Source organism: Phyllostomus discolor, chromosome 4 (assembly GCF_004126475.2).
Source record: "Phyllostomus discolor isolate MPI-MPIP mPhyDis1 chromosome 4, mPhyDis1.pri.v3, whole genome shotgun sequence".
In the NCBI taxonomy this organism is placed as follows: Eukaryota; Metazoa; Chordata; class Mammalia; order Chiroptera; family Phyllostomidae; genus Phyllostomus; species Phyllostomus discolor.
In genome coordinates this window covers 99,146,978-99,171,419 of record NC_040906.2, presented here as the reverse complement: position 1 = coordinate 99,171,419, position 24,442 = coordinate 99,146,978, and the positions used below count along the sequence as shown (strand labels likewise).

The 24,442-nt window shown below is 34.8% G+C and overlaps 1 protein-coding gene across 13 annotated transcripts in view; it reads right to left on the bottom strand.

The window, feature by feature from the left end:
- The window catches only part of R3HDM1 (R3H domain containing 1), a 217,335-nt gene that overhangs the window by 73,298 nt on the left and 119,595 nt on the right, over positions 1-24,442 (bottom strand). For 6 of the 13 annotated variants that reach the window (XM_036023664.1, XM_036023666.1, XM_036023668.1 and 3 more), the window contains 9 exons: positions 22,744-22,852; positions 22,558-22,653; positions 20,521-20,558; positions 20,387-20,437; positions 20,054-20,280; positions 18,002-18,256; positions 15,154-15,305; positions 14,835-14,885; positions 6,709-7,023 (listed from right to left, as the gene is read on the bottom strand). In XM_036023664.1, the coding sequence (XP_035879557.1) occupies positions 6,709-7,023; positions 14,835-14,885; positions 15,154-15,305; positions 18,002-18,256; positions 20,054-20,280; positions 20,387-20,437; positions 20,521-20,558; positions 22,558-22,653; positions 22,744-22,852 (1,294 nt within the window). The remainder of the gene's footprint in view (positions 1-6,708; positions 7,024-14,834; positions 14,886-15,153; positions 15,306-18,001; positions 18,257-20,053; positions 20,281-20,386; positions 20,438-20,520; positions 20,559-22,557; positions 22,654-22,743; positions 22,853-24,442) is intronic. The other 7 variants (XM_028511033.1, XM_028511036.1, XM_036023670.1 and 4 more) reach the window with 5 other exon arrangements.

Sequence of the window (24,442 nt, the reverse complement as noted above, 5' to 3'; positions counted from 1 at the left end):
TGTCCTGTAGTTAGAATACAAAGTCTGTCAAGAAGGTGGAATCCAGGCATGTAATATGAAAGAGACATTTACTGAATAAGATACAAAATACAAGAAACATTGTACACAGAACAATAATGCCTTAGTCCTCTTCAAAGGAAGCACTCTGGAACCTTATATGGCTTTCCCAATCACCATCAGTTACTGTGGTATTTTCCTGCATCTCACTGAAGGTCTGAAATCTCTTCCCTTTCAAAGGTGATTTTAGTTTTGGAAAAAGCCAGAAGTCTCAGGGCGCCAAATCTGGGCTGTAGAGGGGCTGAATCACCTGGGTGATTAGATGTTTCACCAAAAAACTGCATGAGACATGATGCGTAAGTGGGCATGTTGCTGTGATAAGGCTGCCAATCACTGGTTGTTCACAGACATGGCCTTCTGAATCATCTGGATAGTTTTTGCAAAGATGCTCAAACTTAATGCAAAATTTGATGCAGATTTGTTACTCTACTCGCCCAGTCATTTTGAATGTGATGGGCACACAGTACACATGCTCACTCAACGGCATCTACTGCCCCCAATGACTAGTACAGTGAAGCTGCCATTATTCACACATGCGCATTCCAGTCCACTCACTCTCTTTGCCTGACAGGTTACATCTATATTGGGCAAACTGTTTTCATTATATTAATGGTTGGATTTTTCCGGACAGACCTTGTATAATATTCCTACAAATGTTTTTAAATGTCTATTTTATGTATGTATGTATCTATCTATCTATCTGTTATCGATATATAAATTGTTGGGGATTTTAAAAATTTATATTTATGTCACTCTATTATAACTTCATGCAACTTATCTTGCAGTTAACATTGTTTTGGAGACTTTTCTTGGTTAAACATGTACTGCTGGCTCATTCAATTTAAATGTTGAACAGCAATCATCATATAAGTCACTTTATCCATGCCCACATTTTAACACAGTTGTACAGTTTCCATTCCTTACTTTTTCTCATATTTCTAATGAAAATTAAATCATCAACATATAAACTTTGTCAATTATACCTTAATAAAGGTGGGGGGGAAAGCCAGTAAGACTATCTTGATTTCTTTTTCCTTCCAGAGCTATTTATATCTGCTTTGAATTTCTCTTAAAGTAATCTAATCTACTTTGGGGTGAAGAGTAAATAATCCAGTGATGTGGAAGTATACAGCAGTTAACTTATTCAGTCTATGGGCTCTCTGATTGGGTTACTACTAAAAGACAGAGATCTATGGAGATCTTAGAGTGCCCATTTCATCTGGAAACCAGCCTAGCAAAGAATTGCTAGATCAGTTATAAGCCGAGAATCCCCTATATTTACTGTAATATTCTTCTGTCTTTGAAACATTAGACACAATACAGATGTGATCCTTTTTCTCGGAGATTTCAGCAATCAACAGGTACATCCTGATTTCAGATCTTAGCCATTACATTTTTGTTTGTGTGTATGTAAATAAACAATATCTTTTCTCTTGAATAAACAAAAGACATCACTGTTAAGGCAAAAAATAGTATTTTTTGTTTATAATGTATATGTATGTAATATATATGATAATAATGGAGAGTGGGTAAGAAGAATTATTCTCCTAACATAACCAGGATATTGTACTTAAAAAGTTTCATAAAAACATTAGGCAGATTGTGATAAGCTAAAGATACATACAGTAGTCCCTAAAGAAACTACACAAACACAAGATTAAAAGTGCTGTGGATAAGAAGCAATACAAGAAGTAAAATGAAACACTAAAAGTGTTCAAATTATACAAAAAGCAGGAAAAGAAGCAGATAGAAATAAAATACAGACAGGACAAATGGAAAATAAATAACAATGTGGTGTACCTGCATCTAACCATGTCAAAACCTACATAAAAGATAAAATAACAACCAGACACTCTGATCAGGCTGGGTAAAGCAGCAAAACCAAATTAAAACAAAACAAAACAACAACTCTATACTGTATGTAAAAGACACTTTAAATATAAAGTTGCAAATAGGAGGGAGTAAAAAGACATTCCATATAAATGCTAATGAAATGAATGCTGAAGCCACTATATTAAAGTCAGATAAAATAGGTTCCAATACAAAGAACAGTATTAGAACAAGAAAACCATTTTGTAAAGACATGAGTCAACATATCAGGAAGATATAATAAATATAAATTGCTTAATATAGATTCAAATTCTATAAAAAGGGAGAAATAGACAAATCTGCTATCATTTATTGTTACAACTGGACAAAAATTACATAAGAATGCAGAAGATCTGAAAGACATTATCAACCACATTGACTCAACTGATATTTAAAAAATAGCAAATGCAAAAACAGAGTATAAAAGAAATTAAAAAAGACATCCTTTGTTCAATAATGACAATATTGTTAAGATGGCAATAACAAGCAACACAATCTATAGATTCAATGCAATCTCTGTCAAAATTCCTATGGCGCCTTCTGAAGACATGGAAAGGCCAATTCCCTAATTCATATAGAATCACAAGGGATCTGAATTGTCAAAACAATTTTGACAAAGAAGAAGAGACTTGGAGAATTCATACTTCCTGATTTTAAAACTTACTGCGAAGGTACAGTAATAAAACAGTGTAGTACTGGCATAAAGATAGAAATACAGAATAGTGTAAAAGTGAGAGTCCAGAAATAAACTATATTTATGGTTAAGTAATATTTGACATGAGAACTAAGACTATTCAATGGAAAATAAACCACAGGGTCTTCAACAAATGATGATGGAAAAAATAAATACCCACATGCAAAACAAAAATTAAGTTGAACCCTTACCTTATACCACATATAAAAATTACTCAAAATTGATAAATGACCAAATTTAGGAGCCCAAACCATAACACCCTGAGAAGAAAACAGGGATAAATCATGACCTTGCATTTGGCAATGGATTTTTTTTTATATCCTCATCCGAAAATATTTTTTCATTGCTTTTTTAAATTTTTTATTGTATATTTTCCATTACCATTTATTCCCCTTATACTCCCACTCCCCACAATCACCACAGTGGTGTCCATGTCCACGAGTTCTTTTTCCTTTTTGCTGAAGCCCTTCACCTCTTAACCCTCTGCCCCCATAGCTGTCAGCCTACCCTGTATTTTGCTCATTAGTTCAGTTTGTTCATTAGATTCCACATATGAGTGAAACCATATGGTATTTTTAGAGAGAGAGGAAGGGAGAAAGAGAAACATCAATGCATTGATTAGTTGTCCTCTGTACATGCTCATACTGGGCATCTGCCTGGATGAAGAATAGTACACATCTGAACCAGGGACAAAACCTGTAACCTTGGTATTTGCCCTGACTGGGAATTGAACCTGCAAACCTTTGGTTATGGGACAATGCTCCAACCAATGGAGCCACACAGGCCAGGGATGGCAAAAGATTCTTAGATATAATACCAAAAGCATGTGCAACAAAATTAAAAAGATAAAGTTGTCTTCATGAAAATTAAAAAACTTTTGTGAACTAAATACATTATCAAGAAAGTAAAAAGACAATCTACAGAATAGGCAAACATATCTGCAAATCAGCCATCTGATAAGGGTCTAGTATCGGAAATATATAAAGAACTCTTACAACTCAACAACAAAAAGGCAAACAAATCTGATTAAAAAATAGGCCTTTTGGAAAACAGTTGGTAGCTCCTCAAAAAGTTAAACAGTTACCATATGAACCAGCAATTCTACTAGGTGTATACCCAAAGAAATGAGTAACCACATGTTAGGTCAAAAAGACGAACAAATTGTGGTATATATACACAATGGCACATTATTCAGACATAAAAAGAATGAAGTACTGATACATGCTACAATGTGGATTAACTTTGAAACATTAAATCAAAGAAGCAATACATAGAAGGTAGCACATTGCATGATTTCACTAATATGAAGTATCGAGAATAGGTAAATCCATAGAGAGAGAATGCAGACTGGTGGTTGCCAGGGGCTGGGTGTTGGGGAAAATTGGTAGCAACTGTTTAATGGGTATGGAGCTTTCTTTTGAGGTGATAAAAACGTTTTGGAACCAAGAAGTGATGGATGCAAAACACTGTAATGCACTGCATGTCACTGAACTGTTTACTTTCAAATGCTTAATTTTATGTTACATGAGCTTTATCTGAATAAAAAAAGAAAAAAACAAATGTAAAAAAACAAAAATTGCTAAAATTATAGAATACAAATTCTTTTCAAGTGTATATGGGTCACCATCCCCCAAGAGACTACATGCTGGAACATAAAATAAGACTCAACAGATTCCAAAATCCACACCGAAACCTTAGTAGGTTCTCTGACCACATGGAATTAGATCAATAATCTATGCTTCCACCTTAAGAAGTTAGAAAAAAAAAAGTACATTAAACCCCAAAATAAGTAGAAGAAAATAATGAGAAAAGAAATAGTTCAAACAGAACATGAACAATAAAATTAACGAAGCCCTAATTTGTTTTTGTGAGGACATCAATAGGATTGATAAATTTCTAGTTAAATTAGTAAAGAAAAAAGAGAAGACTGAAATTACCATATCAGAGATTACAGAGGTGGCATCACTACTAATCCTAAAGATACTGAAAGTATAGCAAGGGGATATGATAGGTAACTTATACCAATAAATTTGACAACATAATGAAATTGATACAAACTACCAAATCTGATCCAGGAAGAAATAGGATATTGAATCTGTAATTTTAAAATCTTTTGTGCAAAAAACTATGTATCCAAATCGACTTATTAATTAAATATAGTGAACATTAAGAATAAATAACATAATTTCTACACAAACTCCTTTAGGATAAAGAAGGGAACAATATGCAACTTATTTTGAGGCCAGTGCATTAACATACATGCAAAAATCCTTAAGAAAATATTAGCAAACTGAATCCAGCGATACACAAAAAAACATACCATATCATGACTAAGTGGGGTATGTCCCAGAAATGAAAGGCATTCAAAAATCACTGTGTTAATAGAGTAAAGGGGTGGGAGGAGGAATCACATAATCACTTCAATAGATGCAGAAAAACATTTCCCAAGATTTAATATTCATTCATGGTAAAGACTTTTAGCAAACTAAGAATAGAAGAAAATTTTCTATAGCTGATAGAGGGCATGGATAAAACCCCCCACAGATAATAGTACAATTAGTGATTGAAGACTGAATTCTTTCTCCTAAGCATGGAAACAAGGGAAGAATATGCACTTTCAAAACTTATATTCAAGTAAAAATACATGGCTTCTATGGGAGAAGATTTTTTGTTAATGATACATTGATAAAGGGTTAATATCCAAAATATATGAAAAACTGGTACAACTTCACATGGGCAGAGTTCCTAAATAGACATTTCTCCAGAAAAGGCCAACAGACATATGAAAAGATCGTATGTCTGAACATCTCGACATTACTAATCATCAGAGAAATGCCAATTAAAACTACAATGAGATATCACCTCACATTGGTGAGGATGGCCATCATCAATAAATCAACATTCAAGTGTTGGCAAGGATGTGGAAAAAAGGGAACCTTCGTGAACAGTTGGTGGGACTGAAAATTGGTGCACCCACTATGGAAAACGTTTTGGAGGTTCCTCAAAAAATTAAAAATAGAACTACCATATGACCCAGCAATTCCACCTCTGGTTATTTATCTGAAGAAATCCAAAATGGTAATTTGAAAGGATATATCCATACCTCTGTTCACCGAAGCATAATTTACAATAGCCAAGAAAAAGAAGCAACCTAAGTCCCATCAATAGACGACTAGATAAAGAAGATGTAGTACATTTATACAATGGAATATTACTCAGCCATAAAAAGAATGAAATCTTACCATTTTCAACAACGTAGATGAATCTAGAGGGTATCATGCTAAGTGAAGTAAGTCAGAAAGAGAAAGACAAATACTATATGACATTAATTATATGGGAAATCTAAAAATTAAAATAAACGTCAAAACAGGATGGAGTTTGGGGGACTGGGTGAAAAAGGTGAAGGGATTAAGAAGTACAAATTGGCAGTTACAAACAGGCAGAAGGAATATAGTCAATAACATCACAACTATGTATGGTGTCAGGCGGGGATTAGATTCATCAGGAGAGGTCACTTTGTAAAAGTTATATAAATAAGTGTTTAACCACTATGCTGTATACCTGAAACTAATATAATATTGAATGCCAACTTTAACTGAACAAAATCTCCTTCAGAATATTTCAAAACATTAACTACTTAGGAGTTAGGAAAACTACATAATACTGTGGAGAACAATTAAGGAAGATCTAACTAAATGGAGAGAGAGAACATATTCCTGCACTGGAAAATTCAATAGTGTTGGAGCTGATAATTTTCCCCAAACGGATCTATTTCTTCTTGAAATGCATTTTATTTTATAGTGCATTTACTTTATTGTTTCTCTAAAGCTAATTATAAAAAAAAAACAAAAAACCCCCCCCAAAACCTCTCAGAGTCAGAAGGAAACTCCAAGATCACATAGCTTAACTACTTAACTGTCACGTATGCACTTGAAAAATCTCCAAAGAAAATGATGTCAAACTTTGCTTACATTATTGTCACAAATTCCTTCCCTGTGAAATTAAAAACAAACACTCTAGTGTTAAAACTAATCTTAAATAAGAAGCTTCTATGGGAAAAAATGACAACAACAAAAAAAAAGATGTACCTGTGGTGAGGGCTGCTGGATAAATCCCTGCTGCTGGAGCACAGGCTGACTGACAGGATGACCAGAAGCAGAATAGCCAGCGGTAGCGACTGGCTGACCAGGTGGTAAGGGCGGTGGAGGAGGCGGTGGAGGAGGAGGAGGCGGCGGCGGCGGTGGTGGTAGTGGTGGTGGTGGAGCTGCAGTCATGATATAACCAGACTGCTGTGGGGACTGAAGAACAACAGTGGACTGGAACATGGTAGCATGAGGGTCCGAACCATCTGCAGATGGCTGGCGGGCAAGACTCATGTGGCTAAACTGAGACCCAAGGTTGTCCTGCCAAAAAAAGGAAAAAGTTAAATCAGTACTTCAATACACAGACCAAACTAATCAAAGAAAAATACTTCATATATTTTAAGATGAGCTGCAATAGTGTATATTATGGAAATCATCTATGTACAACAGACATGATTTAATAAAAGAACAGCTTCAAGAAAACTGAAACTCTAAGGCAGTAAGGTAGGGATATTACAATGCTGTCACTACCAATTACTTATAAAATATGTAATACATGTAATGGAAATGTATACCACGTAGAAAAATGAAAAAGTACCTATTTAAATGAAGATTAAAAGTACACAGGATGTGAAAGTGAAACTTCAAACACCAGGTAACTACAAATTACTCTTCACTTTAAATCACTGCCCTCTCCAGAGAAGGCAAGATTCAAGTCCTAAAACTTCTTTGTATTGCCTGTCATACCTAACAAATATACTAGCAGAAATTAAATTAAATGAAAAGCCATCCACTCTGATCTTCTCTCTAATCTCTCAAAAATTATTTAGCCACAAATTCTATTTTTCCTTAATGTGTTTCAGTCTGTTTCTCAAGTCAAATGTTAAACAAATGACAGTTTCCTACTGTTTCTGATACTTGGTGGGCAGGCAATAGTGCCCAGCCAAGATAGAGTTATGATTTACATCACCTGACAAATGTTTTTCTGGTTCAACAACATAAGGAACAGTTCTGGCTAGTCTAGGTAATATCACTGAAATTAAAATAATGGGTTAAAATAATTTCCCTCTTCTCAAGGAGTCAGAATGGCAACAATATATACCACATTTTGCTAAGAGGAAAACTGTGAAAAAAAAGTTACTTAAAAAATTGTGGTAATGGATTGTCAGATCAAAGTTGAAATGTCTGCAATTTCTACAGTCTAATGGTTTTTGCAAAGTAAATTAAGGCTATAGTAACAATAAGGGATTAAAAGGGGAAGTGATTTAATGGTTGAAAATATATGTCAAGATGGTGGCATAAGCAGACATGGCTTGCCTCTTCCCACAGACACATCAAAATTAAAACTGAAATACAGACCAAACATCACTGAGAAACATCAGGAATTGAGCTGAATGGAAGTCTGGCAACTACAGAATTAAAGAAACCACATCCATCCAAACTGGTAGGAGGGGCACAGATGCAGAACTGCCTTGTCTCTCATCCATGTGTGGTAGATAAAAATTCAGGGGGGATTACCTCAGTAGTGAGGAGTCCCAGCCCCACACTAGGACCCCCAGAGTCCAGGGTTCCAGTGCCAGGGAGATAAGTCCCCACAACTTTTGGTTGCAAAACCCAGTGTTGAGTTGGCAGAAGAAACTGTTAGAGCCCCAAGCAGTTCCTCTTTAAAAAACCCAAACAAGGACTCACCTACTCAGACTCGCTCCTTCTGAGCTCCAGCACTGGGGTGGCAGCTTGAAGGGCACCAGTAACATACTGGGAGAGGCTGAAGTGTCTGGCATCAGGGTGAGCAGAGGCCTTTGTCCCTTTTCTGAGCCATCATCCCCTGGAGCCACAGAGCCAGCAGGCTAGTTCCATATTTGAGACTCTATCAATCTGGCTAACACTGTTTGGCCACCTTGGAGATCCCCAGAGGCTCCACCCCACTCCACTTATGGCCCACCCAAGCTGCTTTTCCATATGACTAATTGGTCTTAGCTCTGCTTCACAGCTTCCTAAATTCTATCAAACAAGCAACAGCTGGCCTCAGTGAGCTCCAGGCCGGCACTAGCAGTAGCCAGATTACTTTCATACCTTGGCTTGCCTGGGAATCTCCAAGCTTAGCACAAGGAACAGCTTTCTCAGATTGTTTTATAGCTCAGGAAGGGGCCCTCAGGACAAACGTAAGGGGAGGCTGACCTTGGCCTGCACCACCCAACAAACACCAGGGACAGCACACCCAGTGGACAGCTACAGGCCACTTTGGAGCACCACCATCTGCCCCTGCACAGCTGATCCTCTGTGGAGGGCAGAGGTTGGAGGTAAGTGTTCACAGCCAATCCTTGCACCTGACTGGCCTGCATAAATCCCTCCCATTGATCTGCCAACAGCAATCAAGGCTCAACTACAAGAGGAGGGTATACTCAGCCTATACAAAAGGCACACCTTGAACACCCAGCTTGGGTGACGGGGAGGCTGTACAACTGGGCCTTACAGGACACCTACTACATTAGGCCACACTACCAAGACATGGAGTCAAAAGCAGCTCTACATAATACATAGAAACAAATGCAGAGAGGCTGCTAAAATGAGGAGACAAAGAAACATGGCCCAACTGAAAGAACAGATCAAAACTGCAGAGAAGGAGTTAAACGAAATGGAGATACGCAATCTGTCAGATGTAGAGTTCAAAACACTGGTTGGTTATAAGGATGCTCAAGGAATTTAGTGAGGTTATCAGCAGCATAAAAAATGATCCAGTCAGAAACAAAGGATTCACTAATTGAAATAAAGAACAATTTATAGTAAACAACAACAGCCAACAGTAGAGTGGATCTAGCTGAGAATCAAATCAATGATTTGGAACATAAGGAAGCAAAAAGCCACCAATTAGAACAAAAAGAATCCAAAAAAAATTAGGGTAGTATAAGCAGCCTTTGGGACAACTCCAAGAGGTCCAACATTCACATCATAAGGGTGCCAGAAGGAGAAAAGAAGAAGCAAGAAATTGGAAATCTATTTGAAAAAGTAACAAAAGAAAACTCCCCTAATTTGGCAAAAGAAATGGACATGCAAGTCCACGAAGCACAGAAGAGTCCCAGTCAAGTTGGACCCAAAGAGGACCACACCGAGACATCTCACACTTAAAATGCTAAGGACCAAAGATAAAGAGAGAATCTTACAAGCAACAAGAGAAAAGCAGAGTGTTTCCTATAAAGGAGTTCCTATAAGACTGTCAGCTGATTTCTCAAAAGAAACTCTGCTGGCAAGAAGTATTCAAAGTGATAAAAAGCAAGGACCTACATCCTAGATTACTCTATCTAGCAAAGCTTTCATTTAGAATGGAAGGGCAGATAAAGTGCTTCCTAGACAAGGTAAAGCTAAAGGAATTCATCATCACCAAGCCATTATTACATGAAATGTTAAAAGGACTTATTTTAGAAAAAGAAGATAAAAACTATGAACATTAAAATGACAATAACTCACAACTATCAACAACTGAATATTAAAAACAAAAACTAAGCAAACCACCAGAACAAGAAAAGAATCATAGGTATGGGGATCATTTGGAGGGTTATTAGCTGGGGGGGGGGGGGGGGGGGGAGAAAATGGGGAAATTGATGTAGGGATCAAGGAGCATAACTGATAGGTATAAAATAGAAAGGGGGAGGTTAAGAATAGTATAGGAAAGGGAGAAGCCAAAGAACTTACAGTCATGACACACAGACATGAACTAAGGAGGCGACTGTTGGTGTACTGGGTCGGGGGGTGCAAAGGGAAAAAAATTGGGGCAAATGTAACAGCATAATCAATTAAATATACTTTTAAAAAATGTGATTTTACTTCTCCCAAATGGCTGCTCTGTTTTTTTAACTCAATGTATAGTTTCAAAAGGGAAAAATATACTAGCTGTAATTACAAGGTAATATGGCCATTATTTTTAAAAGATACCCTAATTGCACACCATTATTTCAATCATCTTGGGAAAAGCTCAATTTTGCGATACCAATGATGTGCCATTTAAAAAAACATTTTTCGGGCTTTTATGCTATTCTTTTAAAGTTGTCAACCTTCTCAATGCTGGCAAAATTTCACTTTTTCAGACCAGAAATGATTTTTGAAAATCATTCAGAGCCAAGGGTGATAAATAAGGTTGCCTCTAGCTCAAAACAAAGCTACCCCCAATAAATGTTTCTGAAAAGTATAGAGTGGCTTTAAGACATTGCTTGTAATCTAACTTGGAAAACAATTTCAAAATGTGATGGTTATGCAGCTTAAGAAATAACTGCAAAAAGTATGTAGGCTATTAGAGAGACTCATTTTAAGGGAAGAAACTGGTATTTATTGAATATTTCATATTAGGTAGTATGCAGAAGGTACTTCACATCGCTGTCTCTTGTGGTTAGTAACCAGAGGTCACAGAGAAAACACAGGGAAGGGGGCATCTGAGCTCTTAAGCAGTGGCAGAACTGGTGCATATACTGGGTTAAAGGAGGTACCATTATTTTATAGTCACAGATATATCTAGAGGTCTTCCTTAGAAATTTACTTAAGAGGATTTCTTCTGTAGCTGTAAGCTTCAATTCACCCTAATAACTGGTACCAAGTCTACTGGACCTATGGCACTGGGAAAAGAACAGAAACCTTAAACCCAGATGAAAGCTGCCACCCTAGGACTGCAGAGAGCCGCACTAACCTCAATGAGGTATGTAGTTAAAATGTTACGACTAGAATAGTCAACCTGAAAAGCATTTCATTATGAAGAGGAAGGAAAAGATTAGGGTTTATACAATCACTGTGATAAGCCAATATAACAAATATATCATGGAAGAGATTTATACCTAATGCAATTTAGAAACACTTTTCAGTATACACATTTCCCTGACTTTAAAATAATCGCAAAAGATCACATCACATTAATTGCATTCATGAGCCTTCATCATACTCCACCCAAAGAAACAATGCAGGAGGTGATCAGAGATATAGGACCACTGAGTATCACTGGGTGGGTGAGACTGGCAGAAGTGGGGATGCATAAGGGGTTGTAGAGTATTGAATAGGTTGTGAATAGGACTGCAGAGGACAAACAGGCTAAGGAATAACAGGTTGGTGAACAATGTTAATGTCAGAACAAAATATTAGAAAACCTGCATAAAATGGAAAGTTATACATTTTTTGACAACAGCTTAAACTACATTTATAAAGTCATCTTTAATGCTACAGAAAACAACAAAAACAATGCTAAGTGAAGAAACTCTACATAGTAATATTTTTGAGAATATACCTATGCTTAAATTTAGTACGTAATTAGATAGTTTTTTCATTAAAAGATTAGATTCCCTGAAACAGGTAATATCAGACAGTAGTAACTTACATAATATCTATGCCAATTACCCCTGTTAAATGATAAGGAAAATGAGGTACTCTTTTGGGACCAAAGTGTCCAAATTTTAGCAATTTTTTAAAGACTAGGTGTCTTTGTACTAGGTGTACCATTAACAGCAGCAGCTTAAAAAAACGACCTACAGACACACACACACATCTCTTATATAACAAAGACATTTTTTCTTGTAACTGAAAATGTTTATTAAGAACTGAGAAACTAGTTAAAATTTCTTTACTAATGGAATACTCCTGCATTTCTAGAAAAAAGTTTCCAGAGGGCACTCAAAAAAACATGTTTAAAAAAAAAACCCAAAATATTTTAAACATTTCAAAATCTTATTCCATCTATAGTCTAACATTGACATCTGATTGAGTTTTCCAATCTTTATATAGTTTGTTACAAAGTGGGTAATATACATATTGGCTTAACCACTACCATAACACATTTTATAGGTGTCTAGTGGGCTAAAGTGAGTTAAGTGACCTGTAGATAGTCATGAAAGCAAGCACTGGAGGAACCCAGGTAATTTTTATCTAATGAAAACACTTAGTTTTGGTCAAAATGTATATACATGAATCTCTCTCTGGAATATTTCCAAAGAAAATACTTTAAAATTGCAAAATAAACTAAACTTAAAATTGCAAAATAATAATCTTATTTCCTGAATAAGATTGCCCAGGAAACAATCTAAATAAGGAGAAATTCTTATGACAACTAAGATGTGTAAACAGTGAGTTACACTTTGAACACAAAATCTACACAATAGTTTCTAAAAATATGAAAGGCTTATATTAGCTTAGAATCCCACAAAAAATCTAATGTTAAAATAGAAATAGAAAAAAACGAGGGAAAGCTAAAAGATCTATAAAGTAGCCACTTGCTTTTCACTACCTCTCAACTAGAAATTAGCAAGCTTGCTAACTGATGACAGCACATATCACACTAAATGAGGTGGAGTAGCTTTAGAACTTCCAAATACAGGCTATTCAATGTGTTACTAAGTCAGACAACCATTAAGATGTAACTTTCTTTCAGATAACTTGACCTGCTATGTAAGTGTCAGATGAAACAAAAGCTTTAGTCTGCTCTGGGATAAAAGAAAGAATAGCACTAGGAGCACCAAGGTTATGAATTAATGTCTGCCAAGGTGTCAAGTGGTAATGAGAAAAATGTGGGCTACGAAGACTGGCTGATCCAAGTGAAATTCTGATATCACTTAGAAAAGAAAAAGCCCTAGCACTTCCCTTTTCCTACTTAAATTGCAACTGGCTGTAAAACAACACTCACTTAAAATGATTGGTTTCAAGAAATATAGCCCCTCCACAGGTTTGGAAATCACAGCATTATTTTGTTTGGCTATTTAAAATTTTGTGGATGGATTATCTCAGTATGCAAAAGATAGTTTACTGAGTATCATTTCTCTTATTTTTGTATCTGATGATGAATTATCAAAAACACTGGAAGCAATGCCAGGAAAAAGAGACATGGAGTTTGATGAATACCCCAAGATTTCAAATTACAGTCCATTAAAAGGCATTTATTTCTAAACTAAACTGTCTACACCTTCACTTAGAATTGTCTTTTATAAATAAATCAATTATTTCTAAGATATATAACCACAGATAAATGCTTAGAATTTCTTGAAGCTACCAGACTAACATTATTTTCACAAACTGAAATGAAAATAGGTCCTATAAAGCTCCTAGTGAAATATACAGTGTGGCAAAAACTACATGATAGCAAAATAAAAGAAAAACACTTCAGGACCAAGTTGAATGAAGCCAAGGCAGAGAACAGGGAGGGAGTTTGATACAGTCTAATATGTAACTAACTGAGTGTACGTAATCAAATGGGGTTGGAAAGTGAATATGGGAATCTTTGGAAATAGTTTTAGGCAATTTCTTCTACATATATGAATTCATATTCATGCTTTTAGAAACGCATCAAAACCTTGAAGTCCATTTATTTTATTAAATAATCTATTCATTTAATTTTAGAGAGAGGGGAAGGGAGGGACAGAAACATTGATGTGAGAGAGGAACATCAATTAGTTGCTTCTTGTATATGCCCTGACCAGGGACTGAATCCGAATCCTGGGGATGTGCCCTTGAAGAGGAATCACACTCGTGACCTTTTGGTTTACAGGACGGCACTCCAACCAACTGAGTCACACAGGCCAGGGCTAAGTCCATTTACTTAAGATAAACTGCCCTGCCTAGTATTAGGGGTGTTAGTTGCCAGAGGGGCAATTATTTTCATGACCTTCAAAATATTTGTAAACTTCATCAAACTGCTCATGTATTCATGTATTCAAACCCCTACAATACAAATGATACAACTTGTGAGGAAAACTAATGAAAATTTTCTAGCTCAAGTTCATCACCACAATTGTTTCATAAGAAATTATTCTGCATCTTCTCACAAGTGGAAAAAGAGGTATAACTTAACTGTACAAACTGTCTTTCCTACGTTGCAGAACCTTTAAGGCAAAATGAGTAGGAGTTCATACTGGTCTAATCGAGTTCTGCAAGGATGAGTAACACCTCTATAGGGGCAAAGCCTGCATGTGAAAATCTATGTGTAAACTCTAAACATTTAAATTTAAGATACTATTGAGTGCTTTAGTGAATTCTAACTTGATATATTTCTGTCTCTATTTTTCATAGGTTAGGTGGGATAGAGAGTACATTGCAGAACTTGAGAAACTCAATTCAGTTTCCTCAAACTGCTACATCTGTTGAATTTTAAAACAACTCATTTTACTCACTGGGATAATGAACAGTCTTAGTTTCATTTTATTCCTCTTTTTCATTTCTTGGTGTTGTGAAATAGGGATAAAATACTCACCACACAGTCTCATGAGATACAAAATTCCCTTCTTTCCAATATATATTCTGTATTTATTAGCCGAAAAGCCCTTGAAGTTAACCTCTCTTTCTACAAGCAGTGAGTGGGACATCACTGGTAGAGAATATTAAAGTTCTAAGAGATACTTACATGGGCTATCTCAATTATGATTAGTGAATTTAGTTCCAAATATGGAAAGGCAGGTGAACTTAGCATTATGTAATTGTGGATATGAGCACCTGTGAGAAAATGTGATTAGCTGCTTGTTGTTGAGGTGGTGGGGGTGGCAGGGGTGGCTGTGGAGGTCCAGGCACTTGGGTTCTAACTGGTTGTTGAGTCATTGGAGGATTATACACAACTGGACTCCCATCTGGGTTTATGAAGGGCTGACCTACAAAAATGAAAAAGGAGGAAAAAATTCATTTACAGTAGAATTTGAAAAAAGGTCATTCTAGTAACAATTTACAATACATGGCTACAATTCTTATTGACAATTTCAAAGCCACAAGTTGAAAACCAAAACATTTTCCTAGCCTAGGAAGCAGAGTCTGACCTTATACGAGACTATTTATAGTCTTTATTTTTCCCACTTAGAGTAAATATTCGAAAAATCTGCTGCAGTGCTTTACTACAAGGGTGCTGCTCCAAAATGTACTAAAGTTATTTTATAATACGCAGTATTTTCTGAAAACCTCTAAATTCTGAAATACATCTTGCTCCTGAATTTAGTTACAAGCTTGTGGTGCTTTAGTGCTGTAATACATTTCAGTTTCCAGAAAAAAATGCTTGACTTTGGGATACTGTAAAATTATTAGTTAGCTTCCATTAGGTGATGGAAAACAGTTAATTTATAGGCTATCCTGCATATATTTAACTAATAAAATGAAAAAAGAATGAAAATTAAAATGATCAATGGCTTCAAATTTCAAATGTGACTTGATGGCAGTATCATTTTGTGAAATTTCAAATAATTTTTAAATCCTAAATAATTCTCTAAAATTATCTTTTTAATTTCAGTGAGATTTGTTCATAAATGAGAGAAAACTAGAAAGAAGTTTAATGTTGATTTTGAGGCTTGTTTTTAGTGCTTACTAATTAATTATCAGAGGGATATTTTAAGTAACTGAGTAAATTTTTCTCTTTTTCTATACACATTCTAAACAACTTTTTCTTATCATCAAAAATATTTTTATTTTGGGAAAACAACCAACAAATAGAGGTCTAAAAGAAAATAACACCCCCATAATCTTATTGTTAAAAATTTGGACAACTTCTTCCAGACTTTCATTATTTTTTATCACTGTACACTAGATTTTATTTTTAAAGAAAAGATTACGTGAAATAAACTGACTATTGCCATGATACCCATTTAGTATGGGAAGAATACACAAGAAAATAAGAGAAGTTCAAATAACAGATTCTTACAATGCCTTTAAAACATCCTTTCTTCCATGATAAATTCCCTCTATTTTTTTTTTGAAACTTATGACATGTAATAACATTTGGAAAAGAAGAATCCACTGCTCCATTGCTATCAAGTGGGAGAAGTTCTCCAAAGTCAAATTATTTTCATCAGTTAGTTCCCTGACAATATTATGCATTGGTCATAAATACCTAGAAACAACTCATGCTGGATATTTGTTGAATGCTAAGTAATTTTGAAAACAAAATGGTAGGGAAGATTTAGGGTTGAAAGCACATTTAAAAGTAACTTAAGGACTATCTGAAAAAAGATGTGCTGTAACACTGTTCTCAAAAAGCAAAGAAGTCACTTTCGAACTTACTTAAAATTAAGAATACAATTCAATTTCAGATTGATTAGTTTCTCACTTTATTATTCCCTACTCAGCCAAATCTTTCATGTTACAAAAAACATTAACTAATGTGTTTTGAAAGAAAAAGGAGATAGTGAAATATTAAATCATCTTATATCATGCTCTAGGAAATAGGAAGTTTAGTAAAACAATAAACCTGAAGGATAAGAAGACAACTGTTATTAAGCAAAAGCTGAATTTCTAAAGAGTCAGTTATTTATGATAATTCAATTCTTATACAGACACAAATGTTTGAATACTTTATCTTAAAAAAAAGATGCAAATGAAGGCAATAAATTCCAAGCCATGGTTTTCTTTACAAATAAAGGAACACTCAGAGACCCTGACACTTGCATCTGTTTCTACCTAGCCAGACTACTACCATGCTGATGTGAGTACATCAACTAAGTCCGTAAATTTCTATGGAAGGTTATCAAATATTTTAAGGCTGTTTTCATTATTTTACCAAATGGTTGGGCTATGTTATTTTGAAAAGACACCAAGACTTCTTGTGATCTTTTAAAACATTACATTTTTTTCTGTATAAGTCATTTTTGGACAATGTACATAAAATGTATTATGACTGTATCTCTCTGAGATTCTTATCCTATCTGTAAATGGGGATTTAATCTACTCAACAGAGTTGTTACAAAGATTATAAATAAAGTATTTAAAGCACCTAATAAGAGTAAATGACACATAGTAAATGCTTGGTATGTCCAAGTTATTATCTGATTGCAAAGAATACATGTTCTCAATATTAATTCATTAAGACTACGTATTTTCTTTTATGAATAAGATCTCCTTTAGCTTTTCCTCAGTAGAAAACAATTACCATATTAAGGAGGACAATTACTTATAGGTTCTTTCTACTTCATTATATAATGAGTAAGAGTTGTTAACTTTCTCCTTCTTCATGAAATACATATTATTTTCCCCAGAATAAAGCTTTTAACAAATAAAACTCTTTTTATCAAATAAAGCTCTTTTCAAAGTTAATTGTCTCATTTCTGGGAAATAAAATATTTTTAATTAGAGACAGGCCATTATTTGGCCTAAAAGATCTTATAAGGAGAAAAATACTATCTGATATGTCTTTTGACATTTTCTAGCATAAGTGTTTTTATTAAAGTTCTAGAGAAAACGCTAATTATGCATTAGAAATGAATAGCTGGCAACACATACACAGACATTACATTTAACACGTATTCTTTCATTTTCAGGTAACTCCTGATATCTCAACTGAAATAAACACTTTTTTTGGGATACCAACCTGTTTGTGGGTTGATCAGAATACTGCCAGGTGGTATGCCTGCGGCTTCCAAGGGAAGCAAAAAGAAGCTAGTGCTAGAAGATGCGACTTGCCCATTTAGGCCACCATCAAAGGAAAGAGAACTATGAGTGCTGACAGTTGGATAGACGACAGGTGCGCCATGAGAGGACTGGCTGAGAGCTGTACCTGGAAGAGGCTGCTGGATGTGAGAAAGAGAGCCCGTAGATGACCCTACACTACCAGAAGACTCAGAACCTGGGGGAGGAGTAATGAAAAATATGGATTTTTTAAACCTCATATATAAACGCAGGTTTTAAATATGTAACAATTAAATTCACATTGCATAACATGCAGTTACCACATAAAAACATTGGCTATTTTCATCTACCGTACAAGTTTTCTTTCCCTCACCACAATAAACAAGTTTAATACAGCAAACTGATCACATAAGTTGTCAGGGAAGTCATAGCCAAAGCATCAACTGACAAGTTTATAGTAACACCAGCCAGACAGTCACAAAAAGCACATTACCCACATTCCCAAAACAACAAAGTTATATACACATTTTACCTTTCGGATTAACACCTAGAGTATACAGATTATAATTTCCACCCAGAAAAAAGAACTCAGCCAGCCAATTGCCCAAAACCTCTTATATCAAAACCCCCTAATGTATAAGAACACAGAAAGGTTAAGAGTAGTGTAGGAATTAAAAATAGAAGATAAATTCTCTATTAAGAGAAACAATTGTCAAGTTTCATTGCAGACTTTCATTTTCAGCTCGTAATCATAGCATCTTCCGATAATGTAGTTACCTTCCAATTTTTGATTATATCAAGGACAAAAACAGCACGAAAAATACCCAAGTACTTATATTAGCATCAGCTTAAAATTTATTTCTCACTGTACTTAATAAACTAATTTCATAATTTATTTTCAACTGCTTTCGTGCCTGCAACTGATTTCATTTTCTATTACAAAGAGATATGTCACTGACTTTCAGTATAATGGCTAAAGGTGAATAATAAAAAAATGAAAAGAAGATTTTGATAATGTATTCAGTTAATCAAATTTTGAAAAAGAATTGACTCTGGAATGGAGAATTAATCTTTAATCAATAAAATAAACAAATATGACACCCTATACAAATTTCCTCTGAAGGATAATGTCTATTTTAAGTTGTGCCAAAATGGCTATTAATCAGAACTATATAAAAATAATTTTTCCTATTGAGTTAAACAGTACTTCTTTTTCTTTGTAAAAATACAGGTAATAAATAGTACTGTTCTTAAAATGTTTTAATTTGGTAGTGTCTAAATGATGTTCTCATGTTGTAACACCAAATGTTTAGGCTGACCCAAAAAGGCTAAAAAGAGGGAGCCACTTCTAATGTTCATGCTTATTTTGGGATAAAAATAAGCATCTATAAGGATCCTAAGAGAAACATGAGCTTTTTTAGTACTGAAACCAGTTCATAAAAAGAGAAAATGTAATGAGTCTAAATGTTATTTACTCTCAATGCAAATAAGCTAAGAGAATGAGGATGTTACTGAAATTTCCACTCATTCATACTAGTTACATCAGATTATTTTTCTTTAGTTCTTCAAAAACTTCTCAGCTATGTTATTCATTTTTGAATGGTAAATGCAAAAAATGCAATCAATAATTAATATAATAGTATTGGCTGAAAATGCAATCACTATTAAATAAGTCTAGTTGAGTAACCATGCCTTCCAACTATAAATAAGCTATTAAGAATTTCCGACCACTGGATACTCAAGAAATGGCATTTCATTGAGTCGATCTGACTAAATTTATGTCACAATAGAGAATTCTTATTTAATTGATGTTTTTAAATCTCTCACACAGATAATGAATTGTAATGTCAATAAATATATTATCTCTTAAGTACTTTGGAAGTGCTTAATGCACTGCTGACAGGATAGGAATTTTATATTTTAGGATAATTACATAAGTCATATGAAACAAATTGCTCAGACAACATTGAAAACTAATGTTTTGACTACATGTATCTAGACAAGATATTTATACCTGTTTTTGAAAGCCTGCCTACACTTCTGCTGCTTCCAGAACTATCACCTCTTGTCAGGACTGAAATTCCACTGAAGCTGCTGGCTTTGGTTACAGCAGGCTTGAAGTTGCGGAGCGAGCTGTCTGAATCTGTGCTGCTCCAGGGTCGTGGTTCAGAGTATTTCAACTCATTCTCAGTGCTGCTCTGATGGCTATTTGTTGATCTCCCTGAAGCATCTTTATTAACTCTGTAATTTAGAAATAAATCTTTGAAGTGAATAGAGACAAAAACAAAAAGAATTTTAAAATTGCTTTAATTTTTCAATATGGCACGAAAGTATATGCTCACAATACCTAAATAGCTGGCGCCTCTGCTGAGTACTACTAGCATCCTCATCTTGGATTCTGTTGGCATTTTAATAACATATTTTTATTTTTATTAGCATCAGTCAGACAGTTACCAAAACAAATGTTAAAAATTCCCTCACCTTTTGTCAATAATATAATTCTCTTGGGAACACAGGGACTAGAAAGAAAGAACAGATGTACAAAGTTGAGCTTTTGTCAAATACACAGTGCCATCTGTAAACCAATGATGACAACAAAAATCTTGTGTACTAATATTTAAAAAGTGTCTCCCCCCCACAAAAAGAAATCTTCATGGTGATAAAAGTATACAAATACATGATAGAGGATTTTTTTCTTTTGGCTTGGAGACACTATGGTTACTTTGAACAGATATACATCTTGAAGCCATTCATTTTTGTGGTACAAATAAATCTGAAATTAAAATATTATCTTCCAAACACATGAACCCATTATTATTATTATATAGTCAAGGCATACACTAGTCTGTAGATTCTACCTCATTCACTCAACAAATATTTTGATCACTTGTACTTCAGCTGTGGCTGTAGCAATGAATATGCAGGTATGCCTCAACACAGCTTTCCCAATGCTATGAAGCTGGCTTAGGCAACCATCATTTTTGCTTCTATTATTACTACAGTCTTCTAAGTAGTTTTTCAGCTACCAGGATTCACTAAATTATGGCAGACCTGCAAGGCCACACCCTTTTATTTATGTACTGTCTATGGCTGCTTTTACATTAAAAAGGTAGACTTCAGTTGTTGCAATAAAGACTATATGGCTTGAAATATCTAAAACATTTATTATCTGGCCCTTTATAAGAAAAAGTTTGCTGACTCCTGCTCTAGGTAAAAGCCTACCTACATTAACTAGCTTTCAGGGTCAAGTCATCTGCTGCCCCCTGTTTATTTCTCCAATCTAAACTTTCCTCATTTCCTATGTCACCTAGTTATAATCAAGGTACTCTGAATCTTTCAATTCAAACTGTCCTTCATCTCTGGGCTTATACAAATATTGATTCTCTACTTGGAACACTTCAGTCCAATACACTTCCAAGTGTATTGTTTAAATCTCCTCTCGGAAGCTAACTTTCATCTCTTAATTATGGTTTATGGTGCTCTCTGCTGTGTCCCCATTTAACCTTTATGTCTCTATACAAATCAAACACCATATCATTACTGTCTGGCTACTCATCAAGGGTAGAGACTTCATCTCTCTTACAAACTAGAGAGAAATACATCTTGTTTAGGCTCTGATTTCACAAGACCTGGGTTGAAATCCCAACTGTCATTTTCTAACTGCATGATCTTTGGCTACTTTAGCCTCCTGGAGCCTCAGTTTCCTTATCTGTAAAACAAAAACAATGATGGTATCTACCATATATAAGCTGTTTGGGGGATAAACTATTGTAACTATCCATGCGTATGTTCTACAGTGCCCAGGATAGCACCTATTTATAGGTGTTCAACAAAGTTTGTTGAAGGAATATTATAAATTCTTAACTGATAATGTAGATTTTAATGTTATTTACTCTTCATTTTCTTAATAGAGAGGAAATGTCTACTATTGGCAGTATTAACACAAACTACATACATTCAGATATCCTTGAATAGTAACTAGTACTGCACAGAACAGGTACCTAACAGGTACTGGTAAAACCAAACTGATTCTCTTCTCAAAGGTATGCATAAAATAATTAGCCCTTTAAAAGAATTGTTTCATATAATCACTTACAAAGTAGAAAACAAATACTAATCTAAAAAATCAATTGGCATTATTTTAAAAGAAAAAACAAGTTATTTATCAGGAAAAGTGCACTAACAAGTAGCATTTAGAGTATACATGATTTTGTAGACAGTGACCAATGTTCTAAAAAAATCACAAGCCAAAAAAAAATTACAAAACCTATAGACTCAGTCCAGTATATTACTCCTGTCATCAATTTATTACTCTTTTGAAAAACTTACATAACTGCTGCAGTATAGTATTTTACATACTGTTAAATTATTAACAAGACAGATCTCAGTATTTCTAAAAAGTGACTTGATATGTAACAAATGTGCTTTAAATGTGATCAGTAGATTAAGGGGGAGTGAGCTCCTACAATGCAATTAGTGTATATTCTTACATGAATAGCTAAATATAACAATACATACATCTTGGGAAAATATACGGTCTCTAGCTCTCTGGTACTCCTCTTCTCTTTCTTCTATAGATTTGCTTCTTCTGTCATCTTTCAAACGTATTCTTATCTAAAGAAAAGAGAACAATTAATTCTTGGGAAAATAATCTGTTAGTGTAAATCCTGTACATATAAAAATGCTCTAATAGTGCTAGATTACCTGGTTATCATCTTTGTCAAAGCTCGAGTTATCTCTCTTGAGGATATACCGTTTCTGAAAGTCTTCACCTTTATCATCCTTAATATGTTCATTAAATTTCTGATCAGGTCTAAAAAACAAAAACAAGGGAACAAAAAAGATAATATACAACATTTACAGAAAAGGTAAATAATAACATTTTATAAAAACTAATAGAAGTAATACAAGTTATCGCTCACTGATGCCATTAACAGATACTTAGGTATTTCTTTCTAAAAGATACTTTAAAAAAAATTTATTGCTTTTACAGAGATAGAAAAAGAGAAACACTGATTTGTTGTTCCACGTATTTACGCATTCATCGGTAGCTTGTTGTAAATGACCTGAATGGAGATCAAACCTGTAACCTTGGCATATTGGGACAATGTTCTAACCAACTGAGCTACTACCTCACTAGTGCAATACTTATGTTATTTTATTTACTCCTTATAATAATCTTCTAAGAAAATATTAACTATCCCATGATATGTATGAAAGGCCCTATGAAATACAGTGTAGACTCTGGAATCAGACTGCTCAGGTTCAAATATTTAGCTTTACCAATTTAGTTGTTTTGGGATTTGCATAAGTTACTTAACTTTTATATTTCCTAGTCATAGTGTATCTAATTCATAAGGTTATTCTGAAGATGAACTAATCAACAGCATTTAAAATAGTAAAATGGCTTAAGTGGCTTAAGCAACTGTCCAAGTACATGACTGAGCCAGAGTTGGAGCCCTGGTATGTAAGACCCAAATACTAGATGTCTTCTTTGCATTGCCTCCTCTAAATCTAAGAAGAAATTCTAGGACAAAGAAAAAAGAACAGCACAGTATCATGTTATACTTCTATAGTACCTAGTTTGGTGTTATATAATTGAAAGTAATCAAATATTTTGTGGTTGAATTGACTACAACTTGACAGACTACTTTCAAAATGCAACCAAGTTGTTAAGAATTACTAATTATAGCTGGGTGCATCTTTGTTTTATTATAGGGAACTGATCTGCCTGACAATGGCAATTGTAGCTCAGCCCTACTGAAAAGCCCAGTAGGTGCATTGTGGCCCACAGGAGCCAAACCCACGGATTGTTTCTCCAGTGGGAAATCAGGCGTGCATTATACCTAGGCTGCTTTGAGACTTGCTCTTGCTAAAACTCCCTCACTCTGAGTTGAGGCAGCAAGTGCTTACCGCATATCTTTAAAGTAACTTCCTGAAGTCTGTGCTAATTCTCCCAAGGACTGAAGTGTAACCAGACCAATTACTCTTATTGTTCCCTTGCATTTGCAAACATTTTTTCTTTGTTAATCTGGAAGAAGTAATCAGTAACATCCTTTCCATTGCTATCTGTAAAAACTAATTACCTAAAGCAAGCCTAGGCATAATAAATGAAAACCTTCTTTGATGTATGCTACTAGAAAGCCAATAAAAGCTTGTCAAGGCAAGGGTTGGGGCACTCTCCCCTTGAGAGAGTGGCCATGCCATCTTTTTTCCTCCACAGGATTTCACTGGTCCGTATGAATTTATCTCGTCTCATCCATAATGCCTTGGATTCTGCTAGCTGGTGTCCACATCATTTTCTGTTAACTGAAACTAGTTACAAAAGAAAAATTCTTTTTGGGGGGTTAATGTTGTAAGTTAAAGCAATGATGGTAAAACCTTAATATATAGGTCTGGCACA